The 18,866-nt window shown below is 43.0% G+C and overlaps 1 protein-coding gene across 2 annotated transcripts in view; it reads left to right on the top strand.

Annotated features, from left to right (window-relative positions):
• Positions 1-18,603, top strand: part of SLIT2 (slit guidance ligand 2) — a 355,443-nt gene extending 336,840 nt beyond the window's left edge. For both annotated transcript variants that reach the window (XM_070398759.1, XM_070398751.1), the window contains 4 exons: positions 9,847-10,001; positions 15,146-15,440; positions 15,631-15,842; positions 16,920-18,603. In XM_070398759.1, coding sequence (XP_070254860.1) covers positions 9,847-10,001; positions 15,146-15,440; positions 15,631-15,842; positions 16,920-17,161 — 904 coding nt within the window. In that variant the 3' untranslated portion in view covers positions 17,162-18,603. The remainder of the gene's footprint in view (positions 1-9,846; positions 10,002-15,145; positions 15,441-15,630; positions 15,843-16,919) is intronic.
• The last annotated feature ends 263 nt before the right edge of the window (positions 18,604-18,866 follow it).

The following is an 18,866-nucleotide window of genomic DNA, read 5'->3' as shown; positions in this document are numbered from 1 at the left end:
ATATATATATTGCCTAGTAGTCTGATGCATGAAACTTGGGGGCGGGAGGCTGTCCCTCAGCCTAACCTGCACCCTCTCCAATCTGGGACCCCCCTCAGGGGATGTCCGACTACCAGTTTAGGCCCGATCCCTGCCGGCCCGATCACCCACATCCCTCTCACAATTCAGGACCTCTGGCTTCTGCTTGCCTGCCTGCCTGATTGCCCCTAACTGCTTCTGCTTGCCATCCTGATCGCCCCTAACCACTCTCCTGCCAGCCTGATTGCCCACAACTGCCCTCCCCTGCCACAACCCGCCTCCTCCGAGCAAGGTGGCAGAGACACCAGGACTGGCCTCCTCCGTGCTGAGCAGAGCCACGGGACCCCCCAGGCCTCACTGTGCGGAGTGGCTGCCAGGCCCCACCTCCACTGTGTGTCGTCATGCGAGAGGGCCACCTAGGCTTTTATTAGTATAGATATAATATGCATATATCAATTTTCCAATTTTTAATAGAAATTTGTTTTTGTATAATAGAAACCACAGGGAAAAATTAAATTATTTTAACACCCTAGTATTTGACAGGTAAGAATCATAGTGCCTAAGATGTGTGTTCAGATCTAGACTTGGCCAATTACTAGGATATAAACTCAGGCAAGGCACATAATTTTCTGTACCTCAGAACTCATTTCTGTAAATAATGTAGCATCTTCCCTATAAGGTTTTTCTGAATATTGAATTGTAAACTCAGCGCTGTCCTCACTCCCCATTTTCATTGTCTTCATTCTCATCTACCTTGTAGCAATACAGGAAAATTTTCCTGGTAGCTCTTTCTGGGGTATAGCAGAGGAGTTAAAAGTGTACCCTCAATCCTTATACATTAACACTAGAAGTATAGCTTGTTTACAGTTTCTATGGAGGGCATTTTGAAAATATCTATCAAAATTACAACTATATTTACTCTCCAACCTATAAAATCCCACTTCTGGAAATTGTTTCTACAAATATAGCTGAAGACATAGAAATAACATGTGTGTTGGGTAACTTGCTGTGGCATTGGCTGTAAAGACAAAGGTTAGGAAGCAACCTAGTTTCTATCTAAGTAAACTATGTACAGTACATTCACAAAATGGAATGCACTGTTAAAAAGAAAAGGAAGGGAGGGAGGGAGGGAATGAGGAGGTTCTCTATGTATTACATTGGAAGATTTCCAAGGTCTATTGCTCAGTTCAAAGGGGATAAAAAAAAATATAAGGCAGAAACAGTGTCAAACATGGGTGAATTTTTGCATTTCTATCTCCATGTAATTGCATAGACAAACTAGGGAAGAGAGCAAACAGTTGGTTGGAAGCAAGACTTGTATGTGAATACCGTTTGATATCATTTGGGTTTTTGAACTATTAGAATGTTTGCTCAAACTGAAAATTGAAGTAATCAAAAGGAGCAGGTGCTCTAAAGACAGTGTGACTTAATTCCAGTCCCAGCTCTGCTGTCTATTACCTGTGTATCTTGAGCATATGGCTTAAGCTCTCTGGGCCTCACCTGGTAAATGGTGATAACCTATCAGAGTTCTGTCTTTGTGGGACTGTGGTAAGAATTTTATGATTTGATACATGTAAAATATTTAGAACAATGCATGCCAAATAGTAAAAATGATAGCTATTGGGATTATCATTTCGGAGTATCCAAAAGTGGATTCATTTCCTTTGCTTCACCCAAACCTTGGTCCCTGTCCTGATCCTAACTTCATAGAGAGGCAGTACAAATTTCTCGGGCATATATATATATAGATAGATGTAGTGGAGTTACTATTAATCTTTTCTTTTTCCTTCCTTTACCTTCAACTTGAAATTGGTCTCAAGTCTTAATTCTGCTCCTACTAATTTCTGGCATTTATCCAAGTACTTCTGACCTTGCTCAGACAACTAGGATGTGAACTTTGATGAAAGGTATTCATTCCCCATCTTTATAGCAAAACCCAGCAACAACCCTGTTGCTTAATACATATTTTGTTGAGTTAAATTTTCAAATCTGGATGTGTTTCCATGTTAGCTGACATTAGAAAAGTATACTACCCTGCTGTTTTAATAAGGTATTTTTATGTATTCTTACCTTAGAGAATTTGTTCAGTTTAAGTTCAGTTTAACTGTGTAATTTTATGTTGTAAAAGATGACTATGGTAAACTTTTCTTCAAATTGTGTGTTATTTAATGTGCTGTTGGAACATCGCACAAACGAATGATTTTGTGCAACAGGTGCAACTTTGCAGTTGCATGGTTTCTTTTCAACATTGATGGAAATGGATTTTATTTTAGTAAAACTAAATCTGACAAAATTAGGGGGACATAACCACATGTTAAGTTATTGTTTCTGTAGGGTAATTTTGCTTTAAAAAGTTTCATTTTAGATGTCAGTTACTGTCTCAAATGAATCTGAATGAGAACCATTATCTTGCAGAATTGTGTCTAGAGGGAATAGTTAACATTGCTTTAAGTGTGATTCAAAAAACCCAAGATATAGTGATTATTTCTTTCCCAGTAGGACTAAAGTGGCATGCACGTTTCATCATTTTATTTCCTTTTCTTTTTGTTGTTAATCCTCACTGGAGGATTTTTCCCCCATTGATTTTTAGAGAGAGTAGAAGGAAGGGGGAGAGGAGAGAGAAACAATGATACAAGAGAGCCACATAAATTGATTGCCTCCCACATTCGTCCCAGCCAGGGCGGGGATCCTGCAACCCAGGTACATGTCCTTGACTTGTATCAGACCCACAATCCTTTGGTTCATGAGCCAACACTCTAACCACTGAGAAACACCACCAGGGCTCATTTTATTTTTTACATCTGACTTCAAAAGGTCATGGTTTCTTGTAGACACACTTACTGCTAACAAGGCCAGACATGCAGGCAGTGGTGTAGAGCAATTGTTTTCAAACAGTGCGCATCAGAATCACCTGAAAGCTATGTCAAAATGCATATTCCTGGGCTCCACCTCTAGCTCCTGACTCACATCTCAGATATGCCCCCCAGTTTTTGTTTCTCTAAGTTCCCAAGTGATACTCTCATCCAGGGACCATGATTTCAAACCACTTTTATAAAAGCTCTGAATGTGCATCTCTTCTCATATCTGAGTTCCATGACATCATGCTTGATGTTGGCCTTGAAATCAGCCATGTGGAGAGTATTTCCACCACAGAAATCCCTAAATATCCAGGCTCTTTTTCTTGTTTCAGAGAGCTAGTCATTGACATTCGCCAACATTAAATCCCTGCTGTCTAAGGGATCCAATCAGCAGAGATGACATGAACTGCCTAACGAGTGAATGAATGTAGAATATCACCCGTAGCCTAATTTTTAAACTGCTTAGAAAATAACATCAAAAGGGACTTGGCAATAGTGCCATGAATGAATGAGTGAATGAATGATTGACAGCCTAAACTTAAAACTACTATCAGCAGTAATCCCTTGGACAGAAATGGAGTAATTCATTTTTCTCTCAAGCAGGCTGATAATTTATTGCCTTTCACAGTGACTGTTGTCATCTAGATAGAAACTTTAAACATTTTAATAAAAACGGCATGCCTTGTTTTTTAGATTCAAATTAATGTCAATTTCCAAACCAGACAGCTTCTTTGAAAACGTGGTCAACTATTTAAAATCTAGGAAATCAAATAAATAGCTCATAGAAGCGCAGGATTGTACCATGCATTAATTGGCTTCAGTAGTTAAGGAACGCATACACCTTCAGGGAAATTTCCCCTCCGGCTCTTAGGCTTGGTTCAGTGCACAGCCTCTGAGTTAGGCAACTTACTGGCTTGGCTTAAAAAAATATAATAATAATAATAATAAAAAAATTGATCTCATTGGAGAAACAGAATCAATATGGTCTTCTCATTTCCAAGATAAAACTCAGCCCTTCTCGATATAACATGGGGGAAGACACCACTTTTTACCAACTTTATAACTTTGAACAGGTTACTGCACCTCTGTGTACTTACATTTTCTCATCTGAGCAATTGGAATTAGATCTGTTTTTCGTGTGTGATTGGGAGAATTGTAAGTAATGAGTGCAAAGCTCCTAGTATAGTGATAGGCACACAGTAGGTGCACAATGATTGGTAATGATTGTGGTTTATGGCTGCTCTTCATGCTCAGTATCCAGATGCTAAAGAATAAGTACCCAAGTGCAAATGTTATTGTCTTACATGGGGCTCTGACTGAAGGCAGAATTCACTTTCTATTTTAGTGCATTTTAATTAGATAATTTGCCTCTGAAGTACCGAGTAAAATATAGCTTTACTTGATAAACTCATTATTTTATAAAATCTCCCTGTGAAAACTCTTATGCATATCCATAAATGCCTTTGATCCCATTTGGCCCGGACATTCCTTTTGATTTAAACAGATAGGCAGGGAAATTTTTACTACCCTCCCACCACACAGTTGAAGTATCTTCAGCCAAGAGATATCAAAATGAGGTGACCAGTTGAATTTGTCTGTTTTTTTATTCCTATTTAATTGCACAGAATATGCCAACAGATACTTTAAATTTTTAAAACAAAAAGCTGGACCTTGCATAAGCCAAATGAACTATTTATCTTTATTCAGTTACTGAAATAACTCAAGATTTATGGTGGAGATAGAAATATGGAAGTCACTGTTAATGTGTCCTACATAAATTAGAAAAATCTGAGACAGGTTAGAGCCTCTCTTCTCTTAAGCCCCAAGTTCTTAAATTCTTTTTCTGTAGCAGACCACAAGACACAGTTGAGTAACTGCTTTGTTTTCATACATCCATTTAGGAATTCAAAAATAGAAAACGTCAGGTAACAGATGAATATAGCAAAACGGAATTACATAATAATGGTAATAAATGCAATTTATGTTCCCAGTGGAAAGGCTCGATGTTAAGTGGTTCACTTGTGACTTCTGTGAGTCATCAGATATATAGTTCCCGGGGGGGCAGTGAGAGAGTTTATCAATACTTGTCAGAATGCAGAGGGACCTGTGCATTTCAAGTGGGTAGGTAGGCGATGACTGTGATAGATGGCAAAATCGATGATGGCTGTTTTATTGTGTAACAACTGCTGTGTCGGACACTGCCTTATTTTAAAAGGGCATTCCTGGTCCTTCCCCAGTTTATGGTATGCTTTACAGGACAGCGTGAAACACCAGTTTAGAATACTCTTAGCTCTCACATATCCCACCCAGGCCCCATCCCCACAATGCCACCTTAGAAAACAAAGATTCTAAAAATATTAGGATATACTAGTATTCCCAGAAGTGGGATCGCTGAGCAAAATGAATTGACGAACAAAATAAGACCCAAAGAATGGAGGCATAGAACAGACTGACATACCTCAATGTGCAGTTGCGGGGACAAGAAGAGATAAACCAAAGAACTTATATACTAATAGGCATAGCCCATGGACATGGGCAATAGGGTAGTGAAGATCTGGGGTTGTTAGGGGCTGGGATGGGGGAGGGAAGGGAGGAAGAGGGGGAAATATCTATAATACTATCAACAATAAACATATATTAAAATAAAAATATTAAATTCACAACACATATCTGTTAAAAGGCCAGAGTGTGGCCTTCATTCTAGGGAAAAGAAATGGAATTCAGCTCAGTGATAATAACTCTTGCCAAGTTCTGGAATGATCAGCTTTGACACAAAGCTTTTGGGAGGAGAGAAACATAGTCAGTCTGAATTTTATAATTGGGAAAATTGAATCCAAATCCAGGTTTCATGTCTATACACTTCAGATGCCTTCTCATAGCCTTCAGACTCTCATGATAAGATGATGGAATATTTTTTTTACAATTCTTGATTTTTAGTGAATGTACAAGTTGTGCAACCATCATATGAGGTCGTTTTCCATCGAACTTTATTCCTGGGCTATTTGGGAGAGAAATCATCTATACATGTTGATTGTATAGTACTAGGTACTCTTTAGGTGTGTTGTCTTTCCTTAGTAAAAGTGACGAATAATCATTAGAAGCACACACTCTAGAACCCGGCAGCCTGGCTTCAAATTCGTTTGGCCACGGGCTGTGCCACCTTGAATACCCTAGGTGCCCAAGCCTTAGAGTTGTTATGAGTATCAAATGAGTCAATACATGTAAAGTTCTTAGGGCAGAACCTGGCTCATAGTATGTGCTATGTATTTCTTTGGTCTTATTAATCACATTTCCCTGATGAGGAAGGAAAGCAGAGGAAAACTAACTGTGTCACAAACGCAGTGTCACAAATCTAATGAGACCTAGGACAAGCTGAACAAGGTTTATCTCCCAGCATTGTCCTTCAGGATATGGCCCCTGAAAAATCAGATATTTTAAATAAAGTGCATTGTTTAGATGTCCTTCCTGAAGATTGCTTGAAGTCTCTAGACTATGTGTAACTATAATCGCATTAGTATTACTAAAAAACTATATATGTTATGCCTAATACAACTCCTTCACATTTTATTTATGTAACATATATTTATTGAGTATCTACTATATACCAGACACTCTACTGGATACATTAAAGAGTAAAGAAATAAGTAATACATGGCTCCTGCTTTAAGGTTGCATACTCAGTTGTACTGTAGCAAACACCACCATTGACGATGACAAGCCTGGACTGATTGTCTAAAACCCATGTGACCCAGAACCCATTCCCCAGTACATAGGGCTTATTTTTACAATAATTAAGGTCAATGTTCATAGAACATTGATAGAAAACCATTTTAAGAGTTGCATATGATCACAAAGGAAAAAGTGATTGACCACTACTTTCTCTATGTATATCTTTATTTTAATGTTTTACTTAAAACTTTTAGTAACTTGAACAAGATATGCCCCCAAACAAGCTACTGTGTTTTTGCCAGTCTTTTTATCTTGCAATTATTATTAAAAATGAAACTGAACTAGTTTCTTTCTGAAGAAAACTCTGACATAGCATGGCATTATTTATATACTGATACTAGAGGCCCGGTGCACAAAATTCATGCACTGGGGACGGGGGGAGGCGGGGGGTGTCCCTCAACCTGGCCTGCACCCTCTCCAATCTGGGACCCCACAGGGGATGTCCAACTGCCGCTTTAGGTCAGATCCCTTAGTCAGTCAGACATCCCTCTCACAATCTGGGACCACTGGCTCCTAACCGATCACCTGCCTGCCTGCCTGATTGCCCCTCACCACTCCTGCCTGCCAGCCTGATCGCTCCCTAACCACTCCCCTGCTGGCCTGATTGATGCCTAACTGCTCCCCTGCTGGGCTGATAGCCCCCAACTGCCCTCCCCTGCTGGCCAGGTTGCCCCCAACTGCCCTGACCTACTGACCTGGTCGCCCCCAACAGCCCTCCCCTGCTGGCCTGGTCACCCCAATGGCCCTCCCCTGCTGGCCTGGTCGCCCCCAACTGCCCTCCCCTGCCGGCCTGATCGCCCCTAACCCCCTGTGAGCCTAATCTCGCCCCTAACTGCTCTGCCCCGCCAGCCTGATCTCACCCCTAACTGCCTCTGCCTCGGCCCCCACCACCATGGCTTTGTCCAGAAGAAAGTTGGACATCTGGAAGATGGCCAGCTGACCCGGTCTAATTAGCATATTACCCTTTTATTAGTCTAGATCAGAGGTGGGCAAACTTTTTGACTCGAGGGCCACAATAGGTTCTTAAACTGGACCGGAGGGCCGGAACAAAAGCATGGATGGAGTGTTTGTGTGAACTAATATAAATTCAAATTAAACATCATTACATAAAAGGGTACGGTCTTTTTTTTTTTTTTAGTTTTATTCATTTCAAATGGGCCAGATCCGGCCCGTGGGCCGTAGTTTGCCCACGGCTGGTCTAGACGATACTAATATCTAACATTTAACTTTGTTCTTTCCATATGCTGGATGCTTTGCTCTGCATTAAAAAAAAAAATCATTCTCTATAGACCTCCCATTAATTATAAGTGGAATAAATATTTACTAACATTTACTGAAGAGAAAACTGAAATTTATTGGCAATTAAGTAACTTATCTAAAGTCAAAAATTTAATAAATTCAAGACCTGGATTTAAATCCAGGTTTACCTGACATCAAAATCTGTATGCTTAACCACTAGTTGATATTTCTACTCAGCATATCCCCTTAGAAAACCGTCATATTTAAGACCACTAAGAGTTACAATGCAAATTTATTTAGAAAACAATGTCCTTGTATAGCGTTTTTAAATGTTGATTTTAGTGGGATAATAAATGTGTAGAAGGCAAAAATATTGATTTTTATATCTAACATTTTTGAAAGATGACATTTGAGACAGGTTATCAAAGATCCCTGCACACAGGGGCTCCTTTAACCACTTAAAATAAAGAACTTCAGGTGTTTTCACAGTTCTGCAAAATGCTTTATATTGTTGTCAAATCACAAAATCTATTTTATGCAGAAAAAAAAAGGAAAAGATTAGACTTCTGTGGTGAGAAGCATTGAGCAGAAATGTCAATATATTCTTCTGTTATTTCCCAGGCTTGACCTGTTAGCAAATCTAAATATCAGCTCCTGGGGATTTAAGGAAACACCTTGTGTAGAGAATATTCGGTATTCACAATCTCTCTAACATATGCTCTGATATTTCCATTTTTGAGCCTTTTTAAAAAAGTCTTTGCAGTCAAAACACTATTATATTAATTCTGTAATATTCACTATTTACTTTTGGGCCCAATTCGCATTATGCCCTCTTTTGCATCTATACTGAAAGGTGAGTATCTTCCCAACATGCACTGTGTCTTGATCCTGTTTTCTTCGTGGGTCCTGTTCTCATTTTTCTGACTACAGCACTCCTGTGAGATGTACAGCCCCACTTCACAGCCACACAGCACCTACGTACTGATCGCACCCAAGTTCATCCTATTCCCAATTGACCTCAGTTTTTAACCATTTTGTGACTTTTCATAAGCCCCCTCAAACTTTTTAGAATAATTGCTGCACCCAGCCCTACAAAGGTATAGAAGAGAAACTGAAGAACCCCTGTCAGCACTAGATCCTAGATACAACTATGTTACGCTTTCTGTTTAATCTGCATTCCCTCCTCTTCACTAAACGTAGATTTCTTCCCAGGAGTATCATTTGATGGGTGGCCTTCTGAAAACTGCAAAGAAAGTAAGAGTATATCATCAATTAACACATTTTAAAAAGTGCAGCCCAGTCAGTGTGGCTCAGTGGTTGAGCCTTGATCTATGAACCAAGAGGTCACTGGTTCAATTCCTAGTCAGGGCACATGTCCAGGTTGTGGGCTTGATCCCCAGGAGGGGGCGTGCAGGAGGCCGCTGATCAATGATTCTCTCTCATCATTGATGTTTCTCTCTCTCTATTCCTCTCACTTCCCCTCTCTCTAACGATCAATATAAACATCTTTTTAAAGTACAGTGATCCTACCACCTTGGTTCTTCCTGTATTCATGTGTATGTTTGATTCTAATGTCTTATGTGCAGAGTGAAGAGAGCAGAGGCAATTATCTCCTAACATTAGGGTGTGTAGGAGGTGTCTGACGCAGGTGTAGGTTCCTTGTCTTGTAAATGGAACGTTTGTGGCATTTTAAAGCAAATACATCAAGTGTCTTTTTAATTTCTATATATTAGGAGAAAATGACTGGATAATGATAAAATGTACTCATCTCCACTTCTCCCAATGGAAGAACAAGCTTCTATCTTTCCTAGGAATAGAAATGTTATCACCTTGAACATATATTTTATTTTTAAATCAACCAATGGTTTTTATCTTTATTCATGTTAGATAGGAGTATGTTCTCCCAAGAAGTGCTTATTGGATTTGTGTTGTAACTTCTTTTCTTTAATATGAAGAACATGGAGGCACCATCTAAGTTTTGTTTTTGTTTGTTTGCGTGTAGCGTGGAGACGATCAATGATGGAAACTTTCACATTGTGGAGCTACTTGCCCTGGACCAGAGTCTCTCCCTCTCCGTGGATGGAGGGAGCCCCAAAATCATCACCAACTTGTCAAAGCAGTCCACTCTGAATTTTGACTCCCCACTCTATGTAGGAGGTAAGCACTCTTCCAAATCCAGTGGGTTTTGATGTGTGATTGTCATCAAAGCCTGATTCTGAAGTTGTTGGTGCCTGGTCCCATGGTCATTGACCGGTACTGCTCCATCCCTGGAAGACAGCAAGGATAGAAAAGGAAGAGCCCAAATAAGCTGTTAAGGGACCATTTGTAATCCCAGCTCTGGTTTTAACTAAATGGGTCACTGGGGTGGAGAAGAACATTAGTATTTCTTTGTGTCTATCACATGCTAGGTGATTTACACATTATAGAAATTCATCTTATTATTTAATCTGGTCTATGGAAAAAGGAAATGGTGAGAGGACAAATCAGACAATGAAAAAAATGACAAAACAGGTCTGATGCACGATGTGGAGTGCATGACCTCACCCCAGCTCTCTTGAGGAGGTGAACATATTACCATGCTGGAATGTCTGGGCCACCAGTGGCTAACTCATCAGATGACAGGATAATTACTAATGAAATTGAATGAATGAATGAATGAATGAATGAATAAATGAATGAGTTAAATGTACAAATTGCATTGGGGTAATGGAAAGTATTTTTGTTTAGCTGTTACCTTAATGTGGGTGAACAAGAGAGAGGGTTGGGAAGGCAGATGATTTGGGCTTTGAGTGATAAAGACTCTGGACTTTATTTTAAGCAAGAAGAAGTCAGATGATTAAATAGGTGAGGAAGGAAGTATCAGCAAAATTCTGAAGGAGCCCAGAGGAGAGGATCCACAAAAGAGGGAGCTTCCACTCTTGCCTCTATCTGGAGAGCCAATATAAATTGAAGACATAGAATTTCAAATTTCAGGCAAAGAAGCATGTGATGTTGAACTGAATGAAATCACATTGGATTGAATGAGGTGGCTTGACTGATAAAATTACTTTACAGATAAGTAAGCTAAGCTTTTCAACAGGTCAATGTAACTGATTTCTCCACCGTGACAGGTAATTTCACGAAGTTCGCCTCATTCCTTTCAAAATAGTAGTAACCGTTGGCTGCTACACAATGTCCTCAACCCCTCACATCCTTCCCAGACAGCCTTGTGTGAAATTGTCCTGAACATCCAGAACATTTTTATTTTTAATAATTTCTGCAATAGAAAATCTTAGCACTTAGATAGAAAGTTAAAGTCTTCGGTTCCATTCTGTAAATATTTATTGAGCATCTCCCATGTTCTGAAAACTAAGTTACTACATGCTTCAAGAATCTGGAGTCGAAAAAGAATCTCTTCTGTGCCCACAGGCGTGGGGAAGGCAGGCACATTTTCAAGTAATCAAATGTCTCACCTGTTAAGTCTGTGCAGCAAGTTGACTGATGTAGTTGCTTCATGGGAATCACAACTATAAGGTTCATTAAAAAACAGAGCCTTCCCTTTGGCCTGGACTACAGTTAACAGCTGTTGCCTTGGGATGGACAAGGCAAGTCACAGAGGTACCTGAGATGGGAGAGAAATCATATTTACTAAGCACATGCTATGTGCCCAACACAATGCTACTTTAACAGTCTTATTCTTCAGAGACTTTAGGAAGTAGGTATGATTTTTCTTTGTTTTATAGTCCTGAAGACAGTTCCAGGGACTTCATAAATCTTGTCCAAGTTCACAAAGCTATGAAGTGATAGACTGCTGGGGTCCAATCCCAGCGGGTCCAGGGGTCCCCAAAGGTGTGGACGGAGTCGGCAAAGAAGGAATGACACGAAGACAGCCTTCAGTTGATCAGCAGCCTAGTCAGGACCTCTAGCCAGGATCTCCAGCCAAAGTTCTGGTCGGAGTTCTGGTTAGGAACTGATGAGGTTCTGATGATTATTGACTTGTTACATCCGTATTTATACCAGCCGATTTTAATCCTGTCAATTTCTATTACAAAGGTTAGGGCGTTTCTTATCTCCATTCCAGGGAGTAAAGATTATGTAGCTTAACTACCCGCCTGGCACTTAATTAAGGGGTTGTATCCCCTCCCTAACCTCAGGGAAAGATCCCCACCTGGGGAAACAACCTGTCTTGGAGAGGTGACCTTGGTTAAAACACATAGCACCAAGAAGGTGAGCAAACATATTAAGAATAGTATGCCGTATATGCCAGGTCCCTTGAAACAGCAAGGATGGACCGGCTCCCGGCAATAGACACCTCATTCAAGTCTGGGTCTGTCTGACCCCCAAGCCACCTGCATTGCCAGTCAGTTATTAGCATAGAGCAGAAAGGGAAGCAGTCTACGTGTGCGGCTTTTTGTTTATTTCTGGATTGGGTGTTCACTTGATATCATTATGCTTCCATTACAAACCATTTCATTCAGTCATTTTTAAACCCCTTTAGAATATGATGGGGTTCCAGGGGGAATAACAGAATCAGAGTGCTTGGGTCAGAATATCCTATATAATAAAAGCCTAATATGCTTAGTGTCCGGTTGATCGGTCGGCCGTTCAACCAATCAAAGCGTAATATGCTAATGATATGCTAAGGCAGCTCAACCGCTCGCTATGACATGCACTGACCACCAGGGGGCAGACAGTTGGCCGGCCGACCAGTCACTATGATGTGCACTGACCACCAGGGGGCAGATGCTCCATCTGGTAAGTTATCTTGCTGCTGGGGTCTGGCTGATTGTTTGATGGGATTAAAAAACAATTGTTAAGACCTGCACATAAAGACCCCTCCATTGTGTCACACTTTCCTAATGCCACAGAGGACGTCAGCTTTGACACTTGGTCCCTTTGTTGTCATTTTAAAACATGTAGAGTTTATTAAGGCTAAAACTGTCTACTAAGTTATCAGTTGACTGATAGATTGATTGACCTCCAGCTATAGCCCATGGCATGGAAGAAAGGCTAAAACAACACAGGGATCTACTTCTGCTTATCAATTAAGACCCAGTTCCCTAGTCAGAACTATGGCAGGTGTGCAAAAGGTTGACTCAGTATACTTCTTCATTGTATGATGTCCTATTGAAAGTAAATACATGTGTGATGGATCAGCGTTTACAATTCACTATGATCAAAGCTGGGCTTTTCACAGTTGTTAGCTTTAGGAATAAAAGGAACACACTTCCTAATTGTCCCTGCTGAGGAACATCAACTGTTAGTATTTAACCTTGACATATGCACATATAGACATTAAAATCCACACATATGTGATGGACAGATAAGAGTAAATCAGAAGAACTTACCCCAGAGCAAGGAATTTCCTGTCATGGTCCTCTCCTGGAAATGGCAGGCTTCATCCTTCTGACCCGGCTCTACACTGCAGCCCAGTCTCCAAGGCCAGATGGACATAGACTAAAAGCCTGAACTCATGGAACTTCAAAGCCAAGTGCATAGTTCAGTACCCATCAAAGTGTGATGGGGAAGCACCCGCATCAGAATCACCTGAGTTGCAGGTTAACATTTAAATCTCTGCATGACACACCTTCCTGCTGAGTCAGAATCTCGGGGAGGGGAGAGAAGGGGGTCGGGGCGCCGCCTTCCGGGCATGCGCTTCTGGTGGTTCTTATGTATGACCAGCTTGGAAACAACTGTTTTAATCCATCCATTCATGTTGTAGATAAGAAAACCAAGCCCTAGACCAGCCCAAGTGCACCCAGAACCACCAATAAAGACTTCGACCTCTAGCCTTGTGATGCTTTGAGGCAGGGCCCAGGGAGTACTCAGGTTCTTGGTCTTTGTAACCATTGAACCCCCTAGAAAGTGAGAGCCAGGGCTTTCCCCTCGTGAACCCTCCAGCCAGAAGCTCAGAGTCCAGGCACAAGGAGGACATGAACAGCCAGCAGGAAATCAGCTTCTCTGCGAGCCTCCACCATCCTCCCCTTCTCCCACCACGACCTGGACAGTTGCCTCCTGTGGATCTCATCCAGGAGCTATTTCGGGGTCTGGCTTAGGCCGTGGAAAGATTCCTCAGTGTAGCCAAATGTGGGTTACTCCATGCCTGTCACTAGTGGAATGAATAGATACAGAGATTGCTGATTCTGTGTTTGGAGGAATTTCTTTTGTATTTCCGATGTCTTGGAATAGGATGGTTTCCCTCTCAATTAGCAAGAAAAACAATGATGTGAATGAGGTGCTGTTCTGACAGGAAGCATGGCGAGTGTCTGAGGCCCTGGCATCCACGGCTGTGCTCCGGATGTTACCAGCGGTGACCTGGATTAGTTGCTAGCTTAGAATTTGGCAGGACCAGGGTCACAGTCACTGTGAACCCCCAGCTCTCACCCTCTGAATCCGGATGGACTGAACTGTGAGGAGAGATTGCAGAGGTTCATCTTGTCGGCCTGACTCGAACTAACTCAGTCCTGCTGGGTGACATTGAGTAGATCTTTGGGCCTTGGGCCTTTTGTCTTTAAGAGGCAGGATTAGTCAGAGATTACTAACCTTGCTTTGTGGAACTTCTAGCGGGTGTGTCCAGGTAGAGGGGTGGAGTGTGGAGAGGGGAGAGAGCACTACCCCCACCCCCTTCCCAATCCTGCCTTTTGGGAACAGTAGCTCGGCTTTTGTGTTTTATATATGTATGCTTTCATGTCAGGTTTGGTTTGAAACAAATATTAAAAATTGAAGATTGACCATCAGTGAACTAGGTCCTTTCTCTAGTTGTACATTAAAATTTCTCACAGTATTTTCTTAAAAAAGAGAAGCAGAGAACACACATCTCTCCCTGCTGGCATGGCTCAGTGGTTGAGTTGTAAACCTATGAACCAGGAGGTCATGGTTCGATTCCCAGTCAGAGTACATGCCCGGGTTGCAGGCTCCATCCCCAATGTGGAGCATGCAGGAGGCAGCTGATCAGTGATTCTCTCTCATTGTTGATGTTTCTATCTCTCTCCCTCTCTCTTCCTCTCTGAAATCAATAAAAATATATTTTTTTTAAAAAAGAAAAAAGAAACACACATCTCTTCTCCCTCCCCTCCCTGCCCTTAAAATCAGATCAAGGAGGTCTGGGCTGAGGTCCCAAGCAGCAGTATTTCTTCAAAGAGCCCATGGGATTCCCAAGTGCATCCAGATTGAGACCACAGGACCGGATGCTCATGCCATCAGTTTCTCCTATAGGCGTGTCCCACACACTGCCACCCTGCGGGAGAGCTAAGAGCCTCTGGGGAGTCAATGGCCGAGGAGTCCCCAAAGAGCCTGACCTCTGACCCACTGTCCCTCCCCAGGCATGCCCGGGAAAAACAACAACGTGGCCGCCGCCCTGCGCCAGGCCCCCGGGCAGAATGGCACCAGTTTCCACGGCTGCATCCGCAACCTCTATATCAACAGCGAGCTGCAGGACTTCCACAAGGTGCCCATGCACACCGGCATTCTGCCCGGCTGTGAGCCATGCCACAAGAAGGTGTGCGCCCACGGCACGTGCCAGGCCAGCAGCCAGTCTGGCTTCACCTGCGAGTGTGAGGAAGGATGGACCGGGCCCCTCTGTGACCAGAGGACCAATGACCCCTGTCTTGGAAATAAGTAAGTTCGGGCTCCTTGTTAGTGAAACATGCATATGGCAATCCTCAAAGCCAACCCTAGGAAAGGGAGGGGAGGAGGCAGGGAGAGAGGGAGGGAGGGAGTTAGCCCCGTAAACTGTCTCCTTCATATTTCCTCCATCCTTCTCCTCTCTGCTCATGTATCCTCATTCCTGCCTTCCTCCTCTCTGCAGATGCGTGCATGGCACCTGCCTGCCCATCAACGCCTTCTCCTACAGCTGTAAGTGCCTGGAGGGCCACGGGGGCGTCCTGTGTGACGAAGAGGAGGACCTGTTTAACCCCTGCCAGGCCATCAGGTGTAAGCACGGGAAATGCAGGCTGTCGGGCCTGGGGCAGCCCTACTGCGAGTGCAGCAGCGGATACACCGGGGACAGCTGTGACCGAGGTAAGCCAACCAGCTGGGCAACTCCACGTCTTAGAAAAGCAAGAGGGCCTTGTCTTTGAAAAGAGAGAGAAAGGGAGACAATGGGAGTGAGCCAGAGAGCGGGGAGTGAGAGCAGGAAGGCCAGGACTTCCAGGACTTGTAGTTGCTGCTGCTGATTGATGTCCCAGTGTCATGAAGGCAGCAGACGGGAGCTGTCCTAACCTTCCGCGTCAAGATTGTACCTGCCTACCTGTCTGCTCCCACGCTGATCTGCTGTGAAAACCCTCCCTTCTGCCTTATGTAGAAGCCCACCTAACTGGACTTCTTTCTTACCTTTATCCGATGTTCTCACCCAAATGTATTACCAGTTTGTCTCCTGGCACAAAGAGGGAGCTAATAAAGAGGCTCTAGCTTGAGGATAAAATCACCTCTGACATTAGAATCAAAATAGTTTATTCCAGCGCATTATGCAGGTGCGAGGGATGGGGCGGGGCTGAGGTGCTGGCCCACCTCTCTCCTCCCTCGTGTCTGTGGGACCAGCTCACCCTGGCCTCCAGCTGGCCCAGATGCTGCTGAGTGTATCAGAGGGACCAGACCAGGGGAACGTGCCCACGGAAGCTCTGAGCAGATGGCTCTTTTTGAACTCGTTCCTACCAGGGTAATTTATGAAGTCCGTGGAATGTTCTTTGTATCAAGTAACAGACTGAATGATGTTAAACCCCAGGTCTAATAAATTAAACCGCATGCTCTCTGAGACGTCTCCCTGCGGTAAACAGATCCAGCTGCTGGGAGTGTAAAAACAGAAGAGGCGCATTTTTGCCATAAAAAAAGGGGGGGGGGGGGGGGTTAGGGACCCAATTTTCTTGTCAGTCCAGTGGCCATAGTAGTTACAGCTCACACTGACAATATTCACTGAAAATAAAGGCCCCAAAGAAGCATTTTTTTCAAAGAACAGCAGGCCAAGCCACCAGTCCCTATATGCCCTATAACTGACAATAGCAGGAAGGGACAGGAAGGAGAGGCGCCCCCTGCTGACTCCAGGGCGGATTCGCACTCCCTCTGCATGACTCACAGCTTGTACTCTGTGTTCTTCCCTAGAAGTCTCCTGCCAAGGGGAGCGGATCAGAGATTATTACCAAAAACAGCAGGGCTACGCCGCTTGCCAGACAACCAAGAAGGTGTCCCGGCTGGAGTGCAGAGGCGGGTGCGCGGGGGGCCAGTGCTGCGGGGCCCTGCGGAGCAAGCGGCGGAAATACTCCTTCGAATGCACTGATGGGTCGTCCTTCGTGGAGGAGGTCGAGAAGGTGGTCAAGTGCGGCTGCAGCAGGTGCGCCTCCTAACCGCCTCCCGGGGCTGCTGTCTTGGCAGATGCTGTCTCCTGCTTGGCCACGCTGGACTCGCGAATGCTTCCTAGTGGAAATATTTGAAATATATTGTAAGATACAGAACAGACTTATTTTTATTATGAGAATAAAGACTTTTTTTTCTGCGTTTGGAAGAGAAAAAAAAAATAGAAATGCGTGAACCACAGCTTCCCCGACGCCGGAGAAGTGGGAAGGGAGGTCACCCGGAGGCATTGGAACAGCGATGGGGACGAAGCACATACCCAGGGAGCCAACCGCGAGCCTGAACTTGAACTTGGCCCGAGCACAGGCCCGTGAGCCCGCATCTGAGTCACTGCGGCCCACGGGGACCAAGCACATGTGTGAGTGAGGATGCAAGGCGGAGGGATGGAGCCCAGGAGTCGCAGATAGGACACATGGATGAGAAATATTTTGTGCAAAATTTAGAGGCCCCGGGAGACCTGGGTCCCACTCGTGAGAGACAGGATGGGGGTGCTAACATGTTATCGTGTTTTTATACAGGTCGGCATGCTAGCACAAGAAGCACACAAAAGTGTTTATCGACCGTTTTCCAGTATTAATTTTTTTTGTAATATAAACGATAAAGGAGATGATAAAGAACCAATAGATTATTGATAAATAAATTAGTAATATGATTTTTTTGTTTCTATGAGTTCTAAACAGCCCTATACAGTATTCCGTTTTCATGAGAAATATTTATTGTATCAAAGTACATTGTACTTAACATGTTAGGCCATCCTTTTGCTGTTTCTTGATGCTTTAATATATATTAATTTATAATTGTCCTGATATTTTTGTACATTTTTCAAACTTAAAAATCAGGATCTTTTTGGCAATAGTACTAACATAGGGTGATATCTGGGGATAAAGATGTGTTGGTCTGTTGTTTACTTGGACATCTGACCACTGGTGTCACTGACCTACTGGCCTCACTCAGGACACCTGCAGAGCCTTGTAAAGTCTATGAGTGAGACAGTCCTTGTACAGAAAGTGGCCGCTGCAACTGTCCTCACAGAACAGAGAAGGCACGTAGCAATCGACACTAGGAAGTAGATCTGTTACAAATTAATACATCCTTGACCCTTTTGGGGAGTGGAGTGGCAAAAGAAAAGGCTGTAATGACAAGAACTGTGATTTTTTCCCCCAAAACAATAAAGCTCCTTTATGACCCTGATGTTCCCATGTTAACATGTTTGCTGCTAAATTATAATGTAGAATTGAGAGTGATTTATAGTGGACTGTGCTCTTCCCTCCTCAGAATCCCAGGGTACCCTGTAAAGATGCAGATGTTTCTTTCCAAAAGCTCTTTTTACAAAGACAATTAGATGTACATGTATCATTTGGATGTGCTCTGTCTTTCTCCAGACTAATATCAGTGACACTACTGATGTTTGTAAATTAAACAGATATTTACTGCATTAACAGCTTGGTGAATTTCTTAGAAATTGCACAGTGTTTAGAGTCCCGGCCCTAAGACTCCCTTAATCATAGTGATTCAGAAAGAGCAGAGAAGAGAACCTGTATTTTCTGTTGTCAGAAGTTGGCTTGCAGTTAGCATAGCGTCAAGTCTGCGGACTTGGGAATGACCACATGGAAGAGAGGAGCAGAAGGACACATTCCATGCTAGCAGGAGAAGTGCCTATTCCATTCACTTCTCCCCCAAACAGTATAAGGTGTAACC

The sequence above is a fragment of the Myotis yumanensis genome, unplaced genomic scaffold (assembly GCF_028538775.1).
Source record: "Myotis yumanensis isolate MYYU_CA2020_CCGP unplaced genomic scaffold, mMyoYum1.0.hap1 SCAF_1, whole genome shotgun sequence".
Classification (NCBI taxonomy): Eukaryota; Metazoa; Chordata; class Mammalia; order Chiroptera; family Vespertilionidae; genus Myotis; species Myotis yumanensis.
Note: the sequence above shows the minus strand (reverse complement) of the source record. Positions and strands in the feature narration are given on the sequence as shown.